The sequence below is a fragment of the Pyricularia pennisetigena genome (genome assembly GCF_004337985.1).
Source record: "Pyricularia pennisetigena strain Br36 chromosome 4 map unlocalized Pyricularia_pennisetigena_Br36_Scf_6, whole genome shotgun sequence".
NCBI lineage: Eukaryota > Fungi > Ascomycota > Sordariomycetes > Magnaporthales > Pyriculariaceae > Pyricularia > Pyricularia pennisetigena.
Window position 1 is genome coordinate 1,924,065 of NW_021940918.1, and position 19,074 is coordinate 1,943,138.

The following is a 19,074-nucleotide window of genomic DNA, read 5'->3' on the forward strand; positions in this document are numbered from 1 at the left end:
CCCCGTCCAGCTTTTCGAGTCCATCGATCCCTTTGCGCACCTACCCCGTGTACTACGGATGTTGGTGACTGTCAACGTTTTTTTTTTTCTGGTAGTACAATCCCTCGTTTGTTCCGGTACTGGCGTTGTCTACTTAAAGTTGACTTGGGAGTCCATCTTGACGGCCCCCTGCGCCTCGAGGGCCTTTAACCTCTGCTCCTTTTGGTAGTTTGCCAGTCTGTACTTTTTGAAATGTGTCACCTATACCACGATCAACGGGATGCCAAGGTCAGCAGGGGGTGTTTTTGGTCGTTTACGAGAATGCGAGCCGAGGTGAAGGGACAAAATGCGTACCCATTGCGCCGCGCAATTTTGCTCAAACTCGTTGCTCTCAGCCTTGCACGCCTTGGCTGCGGCCTTTTCGTCCTTGAGGGCGTCGATGATGCCGGCCTTATCCAGGCAAGCAAAGTACTTGTCGCGCGAGTCCCAGCAGCGCTGGCGCTCGGCGCGCTTGGGGACGGCGGTGCCCTGGCGCAGCTCGTCGGCGCGCTTCTCATCCTCCGACTTGAACAGGCCGAGGAGGGCCATTGTGGTTGGTGTGACCTGTGGTCTGTGTGGGTGGTGAGGTCTGGCGTTGGTTCAGTGGGTTCTTGATCGTTGATTGTTCCGTAGCCTGGCAACTCGTTCTCTCTCTGGTGGCCTGCGCAGGAAAAAAAAAAAAAAAAAAAAAAAGGTCGCATGCAGACTTGAGGAGCTTCAATTTGTTTGACTTTGGTGACGTCGCTCTCCCAAAAATCCGAATCGGACCCGCGTTTCCACGTGACATCGTCCCAAGTTTTGCGGGTAGCATACAAAGTGCGCGACGTAGCATCGGCGCTAGAGCAGGCCTAGCGTGTTGATGTCCCAGTGGAGCGTCCGGCAGGTCGATCCTCTGCGCAGGGGTCCCGAGGTTGGTTTTCTGACGACACATTGCGAGATGCTTGCTTTCCCGCACAACAACAACCATCGACAAGGCAGCACGCACAGCTCATTGCGACCCAGACACAGCATTTCGGAGAGTTCGGCCTTTATTCCCAGCCCACCGCTGAAGAGCTGCGAGCTGCATAGATTCAGCCGTCGACTTAACCTATACAAGTCTCTCCACTGAGGTTGGAGATTCCGACGCAAAAGTCTGTGCCAAACAAAACGCTTGGACATCGCCGTTTCGACCGGCCATCCACCATTTTCGGCATCCAGCAAGAGCTACGATCTTAGTTTGTCGACCAGCGCCTGGCTGACTTGTTTTGATTTTTTTTTCGATTTTTGATTTTTGATCTTTTGGTCGACCGCCTAGCGCCTTGGCCCAATCCAACGCAAGCTACCTAACTACCTACCTGTACCAAAAGCCTCGCAACCATAATTCTCAGCTTCGGTCAAAGTTTCAGCAAAAGAGACGACCACAACATCCGGAGCCAGCTGCAAACCCAGAGTCTCATGGGACCCGCTTGAACACCCGAGGCAACGTACGCGCAACCCAACAAGCCAAACATAATGGCGCGGCGTCGCCGGCCCCCGCGCGCCGGTGCGCTCACGGAGCTCCCGCCGCTCAAGATCATCTCCCAGATGGCGATCCTGCAGGTGGGCTACTACGCCGCGGCACTGGTCCTCATGGTGTTTACGGCGCTCGTCTATGGCAAAAAGTTCTCGATGGAGTGGTTGTTTGGGTGGGAGCCCGTGCGAGGGGACACGACAATGGGGTGGCTGATGGCTTTCACATGGCTGGTTGACGGGGCATTGGTTGTGTGAGTTATTCTTTTTCCTTTGGAAACCAGGCTATCCGCTGGCAGCAGCATTATACATTTGGTGTGCGGCTGGCGGGTTCTTCACGCACAGAGCTTTTACTAATCAAAAGAAAATCATGATATGCAGTTCACTCGGCCTGACGCTTGTCGTCGCCCGCTCCAAGCTCGTCCCGGACTTTGCAGTGTCCCTCCACGTCGTCCACCTCATCGTAACAACGTTCTACACGGGGCGGGTGCCGCGCAGCCCCTTTTGGTGGCTTACCATGGCTGCGTCGAGCGCTGCGGCCGTCGGGTTGGGCATGTGGGGATGTCAGTACCGCGAGCTGCGGCCCATGTTCTTTGGAGGAGGGCGGTCGTCGGGCAATTCATCCGGCGGCGGGAACGGCGAGGGAAGCAGCAATGCCGGGCGTGGCGCGGATGGTCGCGAGGACGAAGAGCAGGGGTTCTCCAGGGGTAGAGGTCGCGGGAGGGGCCGGGACAGTAGAGGAGAGTACGAAATGATGAAGATGAACGGGAATACGGATTAAGGCGGGATAGATTTGGGGCTCTCGGATCCTCATATACACACATACTTTAATAGAGCAATCGAGTTGACATATCAAAATATGAGCAAGAGCGGCGCAAAGTAAGTAAAGTTGTTCAGTGCGAATCGGATTTGGGTACTTGAAGGGACGCTTTTAACAAGTCTTTTTAAGGTTGCCAGATTATGGTAGTGTGTAGCAGCACGTGGGAAGAAGAAAAAAAAAAAAAAAAGTCATGAATGTGACAGCGTCGCTATGTCAAAGGCATCGGCGGAGTGGCGAATGGCGTAGTTGAAGGTATATAAAGAAAGCTTTCGACCAGTTGCGTTTCGAGTTTGGAAGATACTCTGAGGATTTTCCTGTGAGAGAAAACCACGTCGAGGCAACAAAAAAAGCTGAGAAATTTTGACTGAATTAAGCAACAGTAGGTATCACGGTTTGGTGGCCGTCCAATTACCGCGAATTTTTGAACGAGAGGAGTGGCCGCGGAGGCCACGTGCATCCAGCCTATGGATTAATACTCTTTCAGGCTCCTCTCGGTGTTTGAGCATGTAAAATGTAAAAGAAACGGCCCGGCGGTAAGTGGTTCAGCTGTGCTGTCTGCCACCTCCACTATGCCGAGGACATGGTCCGTCCAGTGAGTACCGGTATTATCCCGAAAGGCTGTCTGTCCCTTTACCTCTTGCAGGTCTGTCTGTCTGGTATCCTGGGTCGAAGATGTCAAGTACTGCAAGCATAGGAGAGACATTGCGTACTCTGCCGACAGGCTGGGCATGTCAGTGGAGTTGATGAGATGGCTGTAATAAATAGGTTTAGATATGAATCTCGCCGCCACCCTTCATATATATAAATATTATACCTTACAGTTTGCTCATATGAGATAGTTAATGCATGTTCAAATCAAGAGATGACTTACAGCGCGGCAGTGAAATGCAATCTCAATTCTGTCTTTTGGAACCACCAAGAGTCACAGATCTCATGCCCATCTGAACATAGCTTGCATTCGTGCTCGAGACTGGGCGTGTCTATGTTCATGAATATCGCAGCCTGTATCTCGTGCAGCTTGAGAGCCCTGTGAGAACACAGCAGCAACTGGAAAATTTTCATAGTCCTTTTCTGCTCATCGCCGCTGTTGGCTTGTGTGATACGATGCAAAGTCCCTTCGTAACTGTGATGATGTCAAGGCAGGAGATTTCAGTGCGTCAGGCACAAACATGTAACCCATGCTTCTCCCCAATTTTCTAGGAGATCAGGATGGACTGAGTTCCTTCCAACTGATTCCCTTCCATGTTGATCAAGCACGTTCTTTCCAACCAGCACGGCGAAGAATGAGCAGCCGCGAACTCCCAGGCTGCTTGCCGTGACTGCTCTTTACATCATTGTGCTCAAGGCTCCAGCGGCCCGCTTGCTTGTTTATTGCTTTTTTTGTATTGTATTATACATTAGGTCCTGCCTTACTCTAAGCTGCTCCTTGTGGTTCCAAATAACCACAGGGGCGTGATTGCACCTTATGATTTGGCGATACCTTTGTAATCTCTGGTGCTTTTTGTCTTTATCGTATTTTTTTGCTGTTGCCGACCTGGTCAAGATTTGCTCCGGGTGAATTTCAACAAGATCATCTAATTTTTGCTGAAAACCAAATCTAAAATTCTTCCACACAGCATGGAGGGTGTGCTTCACCATTGGTAGTCAATGAATGTCGTGAGCTACAGCATACACTCCTCTGCCAGAGATGGGCGAGTTCCTCCAAGTAGAAATCGAGAATACCCGCCCGCACATGATTGAGTGGTTCTTGCGTTCTGCCATGTTTTTTTTTTTTTTTTTTTTTTTGAAGAGATCCTCGTAGCCCGAGAAAATTGGGAGGCTGTCGGCGATACCCTCATAGGTCTTTCATTAGTTTATCGGTCGAGTCGATCCAAGATTTTGCAGATGTTCACAGCAAATTAGATCAAACGCAGCTCAAGTCACCAGGCGAGGATAGCCACAATACACCGAGTCTGCTTACCAAGAGGAGTAACGTCATGGGGCCCTAGACGAATGCCAACATCTCACTCAAGTTGACAAAGAGCTCTATAACCTTGCCAAACTGTTCATCTTTCTTGCCAGTTGCTACTCATTTTGTATGTTGATGATGGCGACCCTCAGCTCGGCTTCTTAAGTGACGAAATTTCGCTGTTTCTTCGCTCGAAATATAGGCGCAAAACTTACCCAACTGTGGCCTGTCGGCATCAAACCAGGAGATACATGAAGTTAGCGTTAGACTCGTTGGGCAAGCTCTGGATGCAATATCAAAGAAACCCAACCAGCAGGGCAACATCGAGATCTAGGCATTTGTGCGTTCAATGACTTTCAGGACGTCATTCAACGCACCAGAAGGCAGTTCGATGTCACCTTGAAAGTGGACATGAATCTGTACGGAGCACCAGCGAATGGCGATATGCTGTAGGCTTTTTTTTTTTTTTTTTTTTTTTCTTTTTCCGAGTACCGCATCCCGCTCCAGGACCCTCATCATGGCCTCATTGGAGTTGATTACCATAACCATACTCTTATTCTCCATGATCCACTGCTGTATAGATACATGTCTGAAGGCATCACAGCCGGCAGGTGCTAATGGACAGGACCAGCAGGACGTTGTGACGAGGTCCCTGGTTGCTGACAACCGTTAAGAATGTAAACGAGCCCTCGGACGGGACGTGGTAATTCCGTTGGGGTTTTGAGGTTTTTGCTGTTTTGGATCATTTTCTCTTGGTTTTAAATCAGATTGGGATTGACCAAATATTTTCGCCCCACAAACGTCGCACGCGGGTTTGCTCCACCGTATGGGGCGCCGGGGAGCTTCAGGGTCCCGCCCGGTGAGCGGTGAAACATGCTGTTGCTGGTCAAGAAAACCCCTAGGGGGTTAAACGACCCGGGGGTTGGGTTGTGTCTGGTCCGCACATTTTCTTGGTGCGGGGAAATTGATCGTTTTTACTTCTTCTCGGTGATGCGCGCTTGATGTTTATCTTTCTTTTTTTCTTTCCTTCTTTACGGGGGTGGCTGCAAGATACGGTAAGACGCAAAGCCAGGGGCTTGGTTTTCTATTTTCTCACTCAGATTGGCGACATTGAATTCCTCCCCGCTTTCCTTTCTCATCCACATGGTTTCTTTCGAGCTACTCACTCATCTTTTTTTTTTTTTGTTCTCGAATAAACTCTGCAAAGTGAAACTTGGTCCATGTCGAAGAAGCAAAAGATAAACAAGCAAGCCATGACTCTTGCCGTCCAGACCCTTTCTAGCTCCGGAACTAGCCAAGACGCTACCGAATCTTAGCTGCGCCAAGCATTTTTTGTCATTTTGTTTTGTATTTTGACATTCTGTTTCCCTAATCTTCTTTGTTAATTTGTTAATCACGACCAAAAAAAAAAAAAAAAGAGATAGACCATGAGCCCTCCAAATCGCCTCAAGTATGACCCTAACCCGCACTTTGGACACGTGTCAAAGCTCGACAAGGCTCTGGCCGTCGTCGGTTATGTGGTGGTGGCAGTCCAGGTCGTCTACTTTTTCTTGGTTCGGTCTCTGGGATCAAAGCCGGGGCCTTTACGAAAGGAGCTTACATATTTTCTCGTTCCAAAGCAAGTCGTCTCATGTGTTTTTTTTTTTTTTTTTCTTTCTTTTTTTTTTCCCTGCTCTTTCGCACAATGATGGATATGTCATCATATTATTTTATACTAACAGCCAAACTCCAGGGTTATCTACTGGCTACCCACATCAATAATCCGCCGGGATGCGGCCCGCGGCGCGGGCGCCTTCACGTCGCACCGCTATGGGGACCGCCTCGCTGCGTTCCCCGAGGTGATTGACCGGCCCGAGTTCAGCGGGATCTGGGTGACCAAACCCGGGTTCACGCGAGCCTCCAAGCCGCGCGACGCCGACGTGGTCCTCATCTACGTCCACGGCGGCGGCTACGTCACGGGCCTGCCGGAGCAGTACGCAGGCATGCTCCTCCGCATGGCCGAGCGGATCGAGGCCGAGGGCCAAAAGGTGGCCATCTTTGCCCTGAGATACTCGCTCGCACCCGAGCGCCGCTTCCCCACCCAGCTGCTCCAGGCCGCCGCCTGCTGGGACTACGTGGTCGGCGAGATGGGCGTGCTACCGGCCAGGGTGGCGCTGATGGGCGACTCGGCCGGCGGGTCCATCATCCTGTCCCTGCTCGTGCACATGTCGCACCCGCTGATCGGGGTCGAGAGGGTGAAGCGCCCGGCCAAGCCCGGCAGGGGCATCTTCCTGCAGAGTCCCTGGGTCAACCCGGTCGACGAGACGGGGTACGACGACAAGCCGCCGGGCACCGACGTCATCGGCGTGGCGTCGCTGCGCGCGTGGACCGTCGCGGCCGTCACGGGGGCCGAGGATGACGACGTCGAGCGGTACCTCGAGTTCACGGGGCCCAGGGACGACTGGGACGAGATCCTGCCCGCGTACACGTGGGTGTCGGCGGGCGGGAACGAGAGGCTCCTCCGCAACATCACGCGGTTTGTGGAAGCGGCCAGGAAGGCGGGCAAGAGGGTCGACTACGAGGTGCGGAAGGACGCGGTTCACGCCTGGCAGTTTTTCGAGTGCATGATAGACGGGGACAGAGCAATGGCGCAGGACTTTGGGACGTTCGAGGACGGATTGCTGGCTGGGACTGACGGGCTTGCTAAAGCGATTCTTGATACTCCAAGAAGCAAGTGAGGGCAAATGCCGAGGCCTGTTTTACCTTGAGTTGTGTTTCGATACCCATTTAATACAAAAGCATATGCTTGGATCAAGGAAACAAAAAAAAAAAAAAAAGGTAAGCTCTTGCGTTGAACTGCAACTTCCTGTCCGGCTTCAACAATTGCCATTGCGGATAAGGGTCCCTCCAGCGGTTACCTGTGAGGGGGGGTGTTTCCATCAACAGGAGCGGCGATTGGCGAGTACTGCATAACAAATAATGGAGTGTGTAGTTGGAGTCCTCCGACATGCCACCTCTCGGACTATCCAAGGGTTTCAACCGTCCGTGATGGAAACTGTAAAGTAGAATAGGGGTTGCGCTTCCAACTATGCGGACATTGCTACAATACGATGTCTATGGGTGTTGCCAAGGCGTGCTAATGCGGTGTGGCACGGCAGACACCCCTTCTGGATCTCGTTTCTTTTTCCCGCCAAAAGAAAAAAAAAGAAGTGAAGACTTATGACGATCGAACCGTGTGGGGAATCTTGGCGCCTTCAAGCTTCGGTAATGCTACCCGTACTATACCACCAGACTATATTAGTCGATTGTCAATGCAGAAAACAAAGGAAACACACACACACACACACACACACACACACACACTCCTACCCCCAATGACGCCATTCTCGGCACCGCCGTTGGTCAGAAACTCGGACTTGGTCGTTCGGCCCGACTCGTCAAGGGCAGCGCCGTCGGGCTGGTGACTCTTCTCGCGCTTCGAGGGTACTGTGGCCGTCGCCCGTCAGTTTGACCATGTAGTCCGCCTGGGCCTCGATGTTGATGTGGACCTGTCCGCTTTCTAATGTAGCTATTCGGGCCGTGATTCACGAGGTGGTTGGAGGTGGTCGACTGCAATGCCAAAGTACGCATCATGTTCGTCTGTGAGGGGGGGTGAGTGGGACCGTTGGTGACCCTGTTTCCAAGCTGCACAGCTTTCCACATGCGAGGCAGGATGCGCGCCCGAGGTACCCCGTGGAGGAAATCTAGGCTTGTAAGTTGGCTACCACCCCGGTAGGCGTCGCCTCTGTTACCTGCGCGCAACCGTCCGCACCTTCTCGTCGGACGGCTTATCGATGTAGCCAGTGCCCAGCGTCAAGCTGCGGGCAACCCAGCGGCCCGGTCCGGGGCTTGCACTTTGTCGAGCTCCGGGTCCCGGATCCCCGCCACGCATCCTCTGCTCCAACATCTGCCACGGCCGGTCCTGCTCCGCCGAGCACGCTGCCTGTGGCTAGGTCCTCGACATCGCCCCACCAGAGGGCCTCGCTGTTGAGTCGCCTTGGAATTGCCAACATCTTGGCACTGCGGCTCAGCAACATCACCAAGATATAATCATAAGAGAGAAAGAGAGATAATCTCAAGACACATTTCCATTTATCAATATGAGCTATATATATAGATATATTTATATATATCCACGTCCTCCTCTCGAAACAATGTTATACCGGAACTAAATAGGTGATGCTTCTTTCCATTACCAATCCATCATCCCTCGTCCCCTAAAGCTGCTGGCCCAACCAAAAACCCAGCTTATTTCTGGGCAGCAGCGCGGGCAGCAGCGGCCCTGATAGCAAGCCTGCCGCGGCCGCTGACGGTACGCGAGCGCCTGGTGACCTTGTTGGCCTCGCCGCCTTGAGCCTGCTCGTTCTTTTTGGCTTCGGCACCAGCGCCTGCTGTTCCTGCGTTTGCACCTTCGGCGGCCTTGTCGTTTCCACCCGCACCATTTTTGTCGGCCTCATTTTTGTTGGCGTTCTCGTTCTTCTTGGCATCGGCGGCATTATCCTTACCGGCGTTGGCGTTGTCTTTCCCAGCGTTGGCATTGTCTTTGCCCGCGGCTGCATTATCCTTGCCAGCCTTTTCTTTAGCAGCCTTTTCTTTAGCAGCCTTTTCGTTGGCAGCCTTATCCTTTTCAGCCTTTTTTTTGGCAGCCTTCTCCTTCATCTTTTGATCATGTTTCATCTTCTTTTCTTTTGCCTTGACCTCCTTCTCTTTTGCTTTGGCATCCTTTCCCTTGGCATCCTTTCCTTTGGCATCCTTTCCCTTGGCGTCTTTTCCTTTGGCATCCTTTCCTTTGCCCTCCTTGTTTGCCTCAGCTCCGGCTCCCTCACCAGCCTTGTTGTTTGCGTCGTTACCGGTCTGAGCCTTTTCCTCCTTTTTGGCTTCACCACCGCCAGCCTTGTTGTTTGCATCGTTACCGGTCTGGGCCTTTTCCTCCTTCTTGGCTTCACCACCAGCGTTTGCCGTTCCTCCGTTTGCGTTTCCGGCACCAGCTTTGTTGTTTGCGTCATTACCGGTCTGGGCCTTTTCATCCTTCTTGGCTTCACCACCAGCGTTTGCCGTTCCTCCGTTTGCGTTTCCGGCACCAGCTTTGTTGTTTGCGTCGTTACCGGTCTGGGCCTTTTCCTCTTTTTTGGCTTCACCACCACCAGCCTTGTTGTTTGCATCGTTACCGGTCTGGGCCTTTTCCTCCTTTTTGGCTTCACCACCACCAGCCTTGTTGTTTGCATCGTTACCGGTCTGGGCCTTTTCGTCCTTCTTGGCCTCACCACCAGCGCCTGCCGTTCCTCCGTTTGCGTCTCCGGCACCAGCCTTGTTCTCTGCGACTACCAGCTTTTCACTGGCGGCGGCGGCCGCCTGCCCGCCGCCGCCGCCGCCGCCGTTGTTGTTCTTGGCTTCGGCGTTGCAATCCTTCTGCTGCTTCTCGCAATCGGCAACGCTGGCTTGAAGCTGCTTGCTGTTGACCGCAGTGGCGCAAGCGTTCTTCTGCCTGTCGCAGGATCGCTGCAGGGCGGCTCCGGCGTTGACAAATGTGTCGCCATCGACCGAGAAGGGGCGGTTGCCGTTGCCCTTGATGACTGGAGGAGCGGTGCCGCCCAGGTTGCCTTTGAAGGTTTGGATGTTTTCACCCTCGGCACGCTCTTGGACTGTGGGTCGTGGGGGAGAAGAGAAAGGGCGTCAGTGTCTGTCTATCCATCTGTATATTTACGGCTCGAGATTCTCGATGCATAACAAAAGGAGAGCAGCGGGGAAATTAAACTTACTGACGAGACCCTGGATAAGGGCGGGAAGGATGGCGACGAAGAAGGTGTTGGACTTCATTTTGATGATAAAGATTGTGGAAAAAGAAAAAAAAAAGGGTGATGTAAGTGGGGTTATGTATGTATTCTGTAAGGACAGAGATGGAAAGAAAGAAGAAGAAAATAAAGAAAATAAAGTAAACCCGTACCCAAAACAAGCTCACAGAGCTGAAAGAATGGAAATGAAAGTTGTGTGAAGACTGAAAAAAAAAAGAAATGAAAGCTGATGAGTGATAGAAGCAAACAAGATGCCGACAGTCGAGATCAAAGACCGTCTTATATACACCCGTCTGGCAGATGCAACGATCGGATGGCAGTTCACATAATCTCAACTTGGAGCCGGCCAAGATACGCAATAGGCAGTAGAGACTTGACTCGTCTGCGTCTGAAGTCGGCAGAACCGAGACGATCTTACGGACCGCTGTGTTGGCTTGAAAACCATAAATTTACCCTTATTTACAACCATATCCAAAGAGGAGACGGGCGCCGAAAATAGCACGATCAGCATGGTGTACCGCTGTTCTACACCGTGGTGTACTCAAGAAGTCGAACGAGTTTCTGAACTCGCCCGGAGCGAACGACTAAGTCTGAAGCGTATCGGAGAATCAGAAAAACAAGTTTTTTTTTTTTTTTTTTTTTTCTTTTTTCTTTTTTATCCCGGCCGACGGGTGTAACGCTATTGGACTGTAAACAAAGTTGCCAAGTTACGGGATGTAGATCAAGAACCCCCACCTACGATCAAATCATAGGTGTAAGTGGATCCTGCATACCAGCATCGTCCTTGTTGCGGCGGGGAGGGCATAGAGCGAGCGTATTAAGTATTTTGTTGTCGGCGGTTCATCTGACTACGGGTACATAGTAGTCGAGCGGCTGACTAGACTATGCTGGCTGCTACCACCAGTCCGGGACATGACATAGTTACTCTGGAGAGAATATGGTATCCATGTCAACCAATCGTATCACATCCCATCATGGTCAAGGGTTGACAACTGGCAGCACCTATGACCTGCGTGACACATACAACTAGTTTAACAAAGTACACATTACCCAGAATGGTTTCATCCATACCTGGGTTTCGTATCGGGAATCCGGACCTTTTTAAGATTTTGTGGGGTGTATAGCACTTGTAGTTCTTGTTTGTTGTTAAAGTTACTTCCAAGACTTTGTTGATCAACATAGTAGATGAACATAAATCATATTGACTAGATTTTTTTTTTTTTTTTTTTTTTTTTTTTTTGAAAGAGATTCATGTGTTGATTCATGACAATCATCACAGAGGAGACAGGACACGTCACAAAGTTTCCAGCCAGTTGCCTTTACACCAACGTACTTTTACTTTCTCCCCCCCTTGGAAGGTGCCCATCTTGTTTCTCTTAGAGTTGCCTTCCTTCCCGGAGCAACACAGCGATCATGTTTCCGAGCGTACAATTCCGGGGATTGCCCAAGTCGTCATGGCACCTTCCAACCAAGGTTAGAAATGATGTGCGCACTGAAGAGGTAAGATATGTCGGGAAGCTGGGATACTATCAGCAACTAAAGCGATCCGAAACAAGAACCTCTGCTTCTCCTTAGAGCAATCCCTTGAATACTGAAACAAGTCCTGTCCAAAGCACGCATTGATACGACTTCATGCACCAGCAACTCATCATCATACAATGACCAACCCATCGGATCCTCAACCCAGCCCTGCTCCCAGCCCTCCGCCCAGTCTTCCGCCCAGCCCTCCGACCCACCCCCGCGTCGTCCGCCCGGGCCTCCTTCAAGCATACCTCAGCATGCTGCCCATCATCCACGACTGTCTCGAGCGCAAGTACACACACGACGCCGACAACGAGACCCTGACGCTGCGCTACGCCGCTGAGGAGCTGCTGTTGGGCAACGACGCCAAGGCCTACGGCGTGCTGCGTGCCCACGAGTGCCCCTTCCCTCTGCCCGAGGATGGCTTCCCCGGCCGTCTGGATGCCACGCTGTTCAGCGAGCACGGGCTCCCCAAGGACGTGGCCCGCATCGTCGACAGCCGCAACCGCAACGAGATGGGCGAGCTGCGCGCCTTTGAGACGGCCGTCATGTACAACGGCTACGCCGTCCGGCCCACCATGACGCCCGAGGCCAGGCTGCTGCTCGACATGCGTGTAGCCTCGCACGCCCTCGTCGTCGCCCTGCTAAAGGCCCGCCTGCTGCTGGAGCTGCGCTGCCTCGCGGAGCTGAGTTCGGCGCTGCACCACCGCGGGCTCCCGCCTGAGGTCGTGGAGATGATCGCGCTGCAAATGCGGCACTGGGAGGGCCACGAGGTCGGGAGCCTTGTGTTTAGCCATGCCGGGCAGCCTTGTGGTGCGACGGCAGAGGGTCGGAAGAAGCTGCGGCATGTGGTTGCCAACGTGCACACATATATCCAAGAGCAGGAGGAGGGCATCCGTGACCTCACCCGCCTCCCCGCGGCAGAGCCGATCGCTCAGTCGTACTTTTTGATTACAAGCGTCGACGCCATGGGTAGCACCGCCTCGGTTGGACGCTGGTTTGGTGTGCTCAGAGAGGATATCATATGGCGCGACTGTTGTCCCGCCGTCCATATGGCCTGGCATATGAATCCGGACGCCAGAAAGTTGGTCTGGGAACTTGGTGCCGCGGAAGAGCCACTTCGGAATATACCTTGGTGATGTAGGAGACATGCTTGATTGTATACTTAACTGCTGGGGTATGACAACCTACTTGGGGTCAGAATTAACTTCACCATATCAGAACAGAATGTTTCTCACTGGCGCCTCGTGTCATCAAGATGGCCGCAAATACGTATGGCCGAGCGATGTCCCTCCGGACTGGTCTTTGCCCCCGATCCTTAATAAAGCACCTTACTTCCGCCTCGCTCACCCAAGGGGCACTCCAGATTCCTGTGCTGCGCCATGAATCTACCTAAATCCTGTGACGTACATCCCCGCAGCCCTATGCTAAGCACCGGCTTCGGATCCGCCGATGGGTCCAGACTCCGTTGGTAGAAGGATGGAAGGGCGGACCACGGATCTCACGCGCGAGACGCAGCTACAGCGGCCAAACGTCTAGCTCCTCTGCCGAGTGGTCGATAAAAACCTCGGCGGTCGAGTGTGACAGCGATGAGTCCTGCGCCAAAAAGCCAAAAGAATGGTTCATGCTCGTCGAGGAATCAGTGCTTGAGGCGGCTCAAGGCCTCGAAGGGAACTCAGCGGAAGGTTCCAAGGCCAACCTGGAAACCACCCAGTTATAGGGGAACAGGTATCCGCTAGTAGGATGTAGTCGACCATCTCGGCTTCCGGAGAGACTTGCCTTGGCCATTATGATGAGACCCAAAATTTTGGGTGCGGGTTGAGTGGTCGATGTTTATACACCCATATCTGCACAGCCTGGCTAATAAATGCCGCGAATTGGGCTGTGCTGCGAATCGCTGACAGCACGCAATAAATGGCAGGCGGCCTCGACGTAGGAGTCAACTTGGCGGTTCCATTGCGAGTTTTTGGTCAGGATCGGCGAGTAGTCAGAAAAAAAAAAAAATCGCTGCCGAATTCGCAAAACTCCCTGAAGCGCTTGCTCTGGTTCTATAGTAGTATAGAATAGTTTTGGCGATGAACCGGATTCATGTCAAATTCTCCTTTGAAACATGAGACGAGAAACGGAGTACTCCCTCGTTGCACATCATAGTAAAGCTCTCCAAGAATGAAACCCCGTCGAAGCCAAGAAAAAACCGAGATTAACGCGGCTCTGCCAAGCCCATTTTTCGGGACCGACAGAGCCCTTGCATGGGGTCCGGGGGGCGAAGAAGGCTGTCAATCCCTGGACCAAGTGAAACCAAAGTACACACCATCACCGAATCTGATAATACTCAGAGCTGGTTAGGCGTGTCGTCAATCGGGGGGAAAGCGTGAGGTTTTCGGTCCCGAGATGGGGTCAAGGGTATGATGGTTTTTTGACCATTGAGGTGCCCATTGCCTGAAAGAGAAAAAAAAAAAAAGCTTTTCACAAATGTTGTCCATCAATGATGAAATAACCATATAATTTGCTTGAAACTGAAGAATTAGATCAGAGGTCAACCAAGCAAAGAATAATGTACCATTACGGCGGTCGCCCAGTCGCACAGGGCTTCGAGGTCGCCAACCCGACGTCTGGCTACAGCCAGGTCAACGCCCAAGCACCACCCATACAGGCCTATTCCTCATATCGCACGAGCGCGTCAAAATACCTATTAGACGTTCATGAGGCCCCCGCAAACTACCCCGCGGGGACTGAACAAAGGCGGGTTGTGCCCTTTGGCATGCGCCCCGTGGTGTTTGCTGCAATATTTCTGCTGGGTGGCATCCTTATAGGCGGCGCTATCGTTGGAGGGGTTGTTGGGTCGGTTATGGCAAGCCGGTAAGAAAAAAAAAAAGAAAAAAAAAAGACCGTTAGCTTTCTTTGCTCGGCGAACACAGCTGACATTGACTTTGTCGTGGGCTGTTCCAGAGTACAAACAGCAAAAGAATCAGCCGTAGCAGCAACAACTACAGAACCGCCGGCACCGACGACTACCAGTTTCCCGGGACCATCGGAAGGCCCTTTCAGAGACTATACAACACCCCCTACCAAAGACATCGAGACGCTCCAGTTGAGCTGTCCGCGCCTGGATGGCACGTCCTTCACTGGCTTCGACGGCAAGCGCTTCAACATCGTCTGCGGCGTGGACGAGAATGGTCCCGGGCGGGAGGCGGTCGGCGAGATAAAAGACGTCAGCGCCTTTGTCGCGTACAGTTTCCAAGATTGCCTCAACGCCTGCACCACCTACAATCGATTGTCGGGAAGGGATCCGGCCCGGCCGTCTTCTCTGATTTGTCGCGCCGCCGTGTTTCGGAGATCTCTCAATGACAATATTGCCCTGCGTGAAGGCGGGAACTGCTTCCTGAAGAACGCCACCAGAGCCTCTGGGAATCCTGGTCGGCCGAACACCGGCTTGTTGACTGGCCAGCTTTTGTAGTGATTATAGTCGCTGTAGAAGGCGGCAATAAAACTTCTGTAAAAAATTGTTCTGAGAGGCTGCTCGGCTGCCAGCAATGATTTTTTTTGTCGTGCAAGCGGGTGTCCACTGAGAACTGATGGCTGCTATCAATGCTGGTGTCCCTGCCTGTTCTGTTGATTCCAGACCAAGGCCGGGAAATGCTGTGCTTCGCCCTTTGATTAGAGGATAAACTTGATCATCAAGAGCCCCTTCATATTCCGTATTATGTACGGATTGGTGGTCGTATGCTGCAGCATACGTAGACAATCACCTCATCAAAACCAGGATTGAGACATATTGACAGAGTGGATAATTAATGTATTAGGTTTCGAGATAGAGTTGGTGCAGACCAGCGATACATGACTGGTCAGATCACACCTCCCAATAAGCTTCCTTGACGTTGGGAAGCCGAGGTGAAGACCCTTTTTGCCATGGCAATACGGTGCAGTGGCTTGATCTGCGCGATGCTTTCATAGCCGCCGATAAACAAAGCCAGCCATTGTTTTCGAGGCGCGATTTTGGTCTTTAGTAAGCAGTATGTTATATGGAAAAACCGGGTTGAGCTCATCGGACTTTCCGACCCGTCGTCGCTGCATCGCCTCGGCCAGACAGCCTAAGCCGGACGAATTTGCGCAACACGAGCATGCCATAACAGCTGGTTGCAATCGCAAGAAAGGCCGAGGTTGCTGAGACACCTGGGAATGCCCAAAGATATTCCCGTATGTGGCTCATGATGTTCATGCCGTAAAAGGCAGAGAAGAAAGAGCCCACAGCTAAACCTAGTGTACCCATCCGGAACTTGAGGTCCAAAAGCATCAAGAGATTGCGGTTGGCGTCAAGAATTGCACTGACGCTGTAAAGGAGTAAACGAATCTGGTCAGTTGGCTTCTGAGATTGGATGCTGTGGTATCCTTTTCCAGCTTACCTCTCCTCCGTATTCCGGATGGTGACGACCAGGTTCTGCGCCTCCTGCGCAATCTCGTCAAAGAGCCTGTAGTACGAGTCCAACAGCAATTCCACGGTGGTGAGATCGTCAAAAGTCGCCCTGGCCCGTCCCTCGGCTTTATCGGTGAGGTATAGCGCCGCCATTGAGTCTTCATAGTCCAGAACATCCTCCACGGCGGTCCGGACCAGCTCTGCCTGTTGTGCAAACCTCGAAAGTTGATTGTGAAGATTCAGAAGAACATGTAGCTTCCGTCGATCCAAACCCGAATCCACCTCTTCTTCGAGTGATTTGAGTAGCTGTAACGCTGGTCCCTTGATGGTGTATAGCTCGCGCTCGAGTTCCGTCACTACGCATCCGAGAACTGCTTCAAGGGCCCGAAACTCATATGGCAGCGGAGCCGAGGATGCATCATCCTTTGTTTGGGTCTGGCTGCCGTTGGTGGGCTGTCGAATCCTGTCTTGCAAATCACGCAAGAGGGCCGAGCGCGAGGCGGGCGAGACGGTTGAAGATGCATCGGGAGAGGACTGGAAGCTGTCGAAGAGAAGGACGCGGTTCCTTTGCACAAGAACCTTTAGGTGGAACAGGTGAAGAAGCACAGTCGTGGGTCGGATCAGGATATGCGACAGGGTGGAAGAATCAATCTTGCGAATATCTCTCGGCGCAAGACCGTACTTGGCCAGCAGCTCCGACCGGCTTGATGACACCGACTGGGTGATGCTGCCGTGTTCGTCGACCTCGGTGTATCGCAATCTAGGCTCCGACTGTGCAGAGCCCTTCTCGGGGTGACCGAATCGACGGGAATGTGGCCAAGCATCAGTGCGAAATCTGGAGTTTGGTGGTGGCCGTCGAATGACGATCGACGACTGCCATGTGTTCGGCGGGATCGGGTATCGACCGTATATCCCTCCCAAACTGCGCGATGGCTTCAAGCACCAGGCATAGCCAAGGGAGCCATGTCTAAGCGCAAGGTGTGAGGCCAGTGGCATCAGGGACGATGGGTCTCGTCGCGTGGCTTGCTCGCTCAAGTACGGGAAGAGATGTGCTCCGCCCAGCCCGGAAGCAAGTCCGAGAAGAGGCGGAGCTCAAATATGTCTAAGCACCCATTGACCTTTGCCAAAGCATGGAGGAACAGAAATTTGGTGACGCCGGATCAAAGGTGCATTAGCGAGAAAAGAAAAAAAAGGCACACGAGTCAATCGACGTCGGGTTTGAGCAAAAAAGCTCTTAGGCGGGAAAAGTTGCTAACTCTGTACTGGCAGAATCAGGGGCGGTGACAGGGGGTGAAGCGTGTAGCGTGCAGCGCTAGTAACGCATTAGCACGTGATGTCATGTCACCAATCTCGGCTTCGTGCCAGACATTTTCGATGCAGCTTCGCCTCTTTGTGATTGACTTAGGATCCAGATATTGACATGATCTTGGCAAAAATATCGAGACCGTTGCGTATTATTCTTTTCTTTTAATCTTGAAAGACCTGGCTTTCTGTTTTCAGGCGAAATGGCTGTGTTGCCAGCAGTCTAAAGGAGACATCCGAGAGGCAAAGGAAAAATCCCAAAAGACGTCGTCGCGATGCTGTCGCAAGCAAGACCAAGAACTTGCACGCTACTCAGGCGACATGTTTATGCATTGAGTCCCAAGAACAACAGGCAATGGCAAGGAACCACCGCCTGGCAATTGGCAGTCCCAAATCGAATTGAGTCCGCTAGATGGGCGCATCAAAAATTCCGAAGGGCAAAAGGAGCACAGCCACCTCCACCTCCCTCCATCCTAAGTAAGCGCAACTGACCAGTAATTATTCCTTAATAAATAGCCTGCTTTTTGCATTGGAATTTTAAACTAATACACACACTCTTCTTCTTCTTCTTCTTTTGACCAGCCGCGTCACTGCGAGATCTGAGCCGCCTTGAGGTGACATCAAACGTGGTCGCAAAACCTCGCCATGTCAGTGACATGCTGCAAACCATCGCCCAACTTCCCCGTAGTACGGATCCTGTCCTGTACCTCGATTCCCAAGCTGCGAACTTGTCTCGGCATGGCGATATCTCCGTATTTGCCGTCTTTGTAGAGCCCAAGAGGCACGTCTATCTCATCGACGTCCAAGAGATGGGCGAGCTGGCCTTTACAACGAAGGGCTCTGGAATCTCGCTCAAGCAGGTACTCGAATCGGCCGACATACCCAAGGTTTTCTTCGACGTCCGTCCCGACGCGGACGCGCTCTTTGGCATCTATGGCATTCGACTCCGGGGAGTGGAAGACGTCCAGGTTATGGAGAATGCGAAGCGGGTGGACTATTCCCGCCACTTTGTCCACAGCCTCCTCCGCTGCATGGAACTCGACGCGCCGGTGGAGGAAGCACAGAGAGAAGCCTGGATCGAGACGAAGGAGAAGGGCCTGGCCCTGTTCGGGGCCGACGACGGCTCCTGGGAGCGTTTCAACGAGCGTCCGCTCTCTCAGGACTGCCAGGATTATTGCGTCCACCAGGTCAAGTGGCTCCCCTTGATCCGTTCTGCGTACGTCAAGAAACTTAGAGAGATGGACAGCGGCATGTCTTGGCCCTTGAGGACAGCTCTTGAGGCCAGGAAGCGGGTCGAAGAGGCACAATCGGTCTCGTACAACCAGAATTCACCACAAAATGTGCAAGGGCCATGGGGTGGCCTCAAGCCGAAAGCGTTCAAGCAGCGCCAACGTTATTTGAAGGCGAAGGCTGGTTCTGATAAAAAAGAGACCGAAGTTGCATCTACAGAGCCTGTAGCGGTTACTGCTCAAGGCTCGGAATAATACGGCTTGACAATAGCCTTTCAAAACCGCTTGATCAGCTTTTAATGGCGTGCTTATGCTTTTGGCAGGTTGAATCCAACTGGGTCATCGGATTGTCTTCCATCGCTGGGGGAATGTATTTTTTATCAATGCATATAAGAGGTGGTCTAAACTAGACCAGGATATCCACTGGCAAGCTGTATAACATTGTATTTGGCTGCCATGATTAGACATAATTTCGTTCATCATTGACATGGTTAAGTTACAGTTTTTTTTTTTTTTTTTTTTTT

At 52.3% G+C, this 19,074-nt stretch overlaps 11 protein-coding genes across 11 annotated transcripts; 6 read left to right on the forward strand and 5 right to left on the reverse strand.

Annotated features, from left to right (window-relative positions):
• Positions 1–129: 129 nt before the first annotated feature.
• PpBr36_06173 (uncharacterized protein) lies at positions 130–567 on the reverse strand (the record flags this gene model as incomplete). The annotated part of the gene is made up of 2 exons (XM_029893320.1): positions 130–240; positions 334–567. 2 exons carry the CDS (start codon positions 565–567, stop codon positions 130–132), a joined length of 345 nt encoding a protein of 114 aa, XP_029745558.1.
• A 942-nt stretch (positions 568–1,509) lies between these two features.
• Positions 1,510–2,287, forward strand: PpBr36_06174 (uncharacterized protein; the record flags this gene model as incomplete). The annotated part of the gene is made up of 2 exons (XM_029893321.1): positions 1,510–1,760; positions 1,888–2,287. 2 exons carry the CDS (start codon positions 1,510–1,512, stop codon positions 2,285–2,287), a joined length of 651 nt encoding a protein of 216 aa, XP_029745559.1.
• A 508-nt stretch (positions 2,288–2,795) lies between these two features.
• Positions 2,796–3,964, reverse strand: PpBr36_06175 (uncharacterized protein; the record flags this gene model as incomplete). The annotated part of the gene is made up of 3 exons (XM_029893322.1): positions 2,796–3,078; positions 3,198–3,449; positions 3,723–3,964. The coding sequence occupies 3 exons, from the start codon at positions 3,962–3,964 to the stop codon at positions 2,796–2,798; spliced, it is 777 nt and encodes a 258-aa protein (XP_029745560.1).
• A 1,737-nt stretch (positions 3,965–5,701) lies between these two features.
• On the forward strand, positions 5,702–6,991 carry PpBr36_06176 (uncharacterized protein; the record flags this gene model as incomplete). Its single annotated transcript, XM_029893323.1, has 2 exons — positions 5,702–5,827; positions 5,996–6,991. The coding sequence occupies 2 exons, from the start codon at positions 5,702–5,704 to the stop codon at positions 6,989–6,991; spliced, it is 1,122 nt and encodes a 373-aa protein (XP_029745561.1).
• Positions 6,992–7,470: 479 nt separating this feature from the next.
• PpBr36_06177 (uncharacterized protein) lies at positions 7,471–8,305 on the reverse strand (the record flags this gene model as incomplete). Its single annotated transcript, XM_029893324.1, has 4 exons — positions 7,471–7,532; positions 7,617–7,739; positions 7,802–8,044; positions 8,122–8,305. 4 exons carry the CDS (start codon positions 8,303–8,305, stop codon positions 7,471–7,473), a joined length of 612 nt encoding a protein of 203 aa, XP_029745562.1.
• On the forward strand, positions 7,885–8,342 carry PpBr36_06178 (uncharacterized protein; the record flags this gene model as incomplete). Its single annotated transcript, XM_029893325.1, has 2 exons — positions 7,885–7,904; positions 8,111–8,342. 2 exons carry the CDS (start codon positions 7,885–7,887, stop codon positions 8,340–8,342), a joined length of 252 nt encoding a protein of 83 aa, XP_029745553.1.
• A 198-nt stretch (positions 8,343–8,540) lies between these two features.
• On the reverse strand, positions 8,541–10,109 carry PpBr36_06179 (uncharacterized protein; the record flags this gene model as incomplete). The annotated part of the gene is made up of 2 exons (XM_029893326.1): positions 8,541–9,934; positions 10,052–10,109. The coding sequence occupies 2 exons, from the start codon at positions 10,107–10,109 to the stop codon at positions 8,541–8,543; spliced, it is 1,452 nt and encodes a 483-aa protein (XP_029745554.1).
• Positions 10,110–11,742: 1,633 nt separating this feature from the next.
• On the forward strand, positions 11,743–13,325 carry PpBr36_06180 (uncharacterized protein; the record flags this gene model as incomplete). The annotated part of the gene is made up of 2 exons (XM_029893327.1): positions 11,743–12,689; positions 13,124–13,325. The coding sequence occupies 2 exons, from the start codon at positions 11,743–11,745 to the stop codon at positions 13,323–13,325; spliced, it is 1,149 nt and encodes a 382-aa protein (XP_029745635.1).
• Positions 13,326–14,159: 834 nt separating this feature from the next.
• On the forward strand, positions 14,160–15,062 carry PpBr36_06181 (uncharacterized protein; the record flags this gene model as incomplete). The annotated part of the gene is made up of 2 exons (XM_029893328.1): positions 14,160–14,464; positions 14,555–15,062. The coding sequence occupies 2 exons, from the start codon at positions 14,160–14,162 to the stop codon at positions 15,060–15,062; spliced, it is 813 nt and encodes a 270-aa protein (XP_029745634.1).
• Positions 15,063–15,647: 585 nt separating this feature from the next.
• On the reverse strand, positions 15,648–17,108 carry PpBr36_06182 (uncharacterized protein; the record flags this gene model as incomplete). The annotated part of the gene is made up of 2 exons (XM_029893329.1): positions 16,009–17,108; positions 15,648–15,936 (listed from the first exon to the last, which is right to left on the reverse strand). Exons 1-2 carry the CDS (start codon positions 17,013–17,015, stop codon positions 15,648–15,650), a joined length of 1,296 nt encoding a protein of 431 aa, XP_029745637.1. The 5' UTR covers positions 17,016–17,108.
• A 488-nt stretch (positions 17,109–17,596) lies between these two features.
• On the forward strand, positions 17,597–18,805 carry PpBr36_06183 (uncharacterized protein; the record flags this gene model as incomplete). Its single annotated transcript, XM_029893330.1, has 2 exons — positions 17,597–17,798; positions 17,904–18,805. 2 exons carry the CDS (start codon positions 17,597–17,599, stop codon positions 18,803–18,805), a joined length of 1,104 nt encoding a protein of 367 aa, XP_029745636.1.
• Positions 18,806–19,074: the final 269 nt, after the last annotated feature.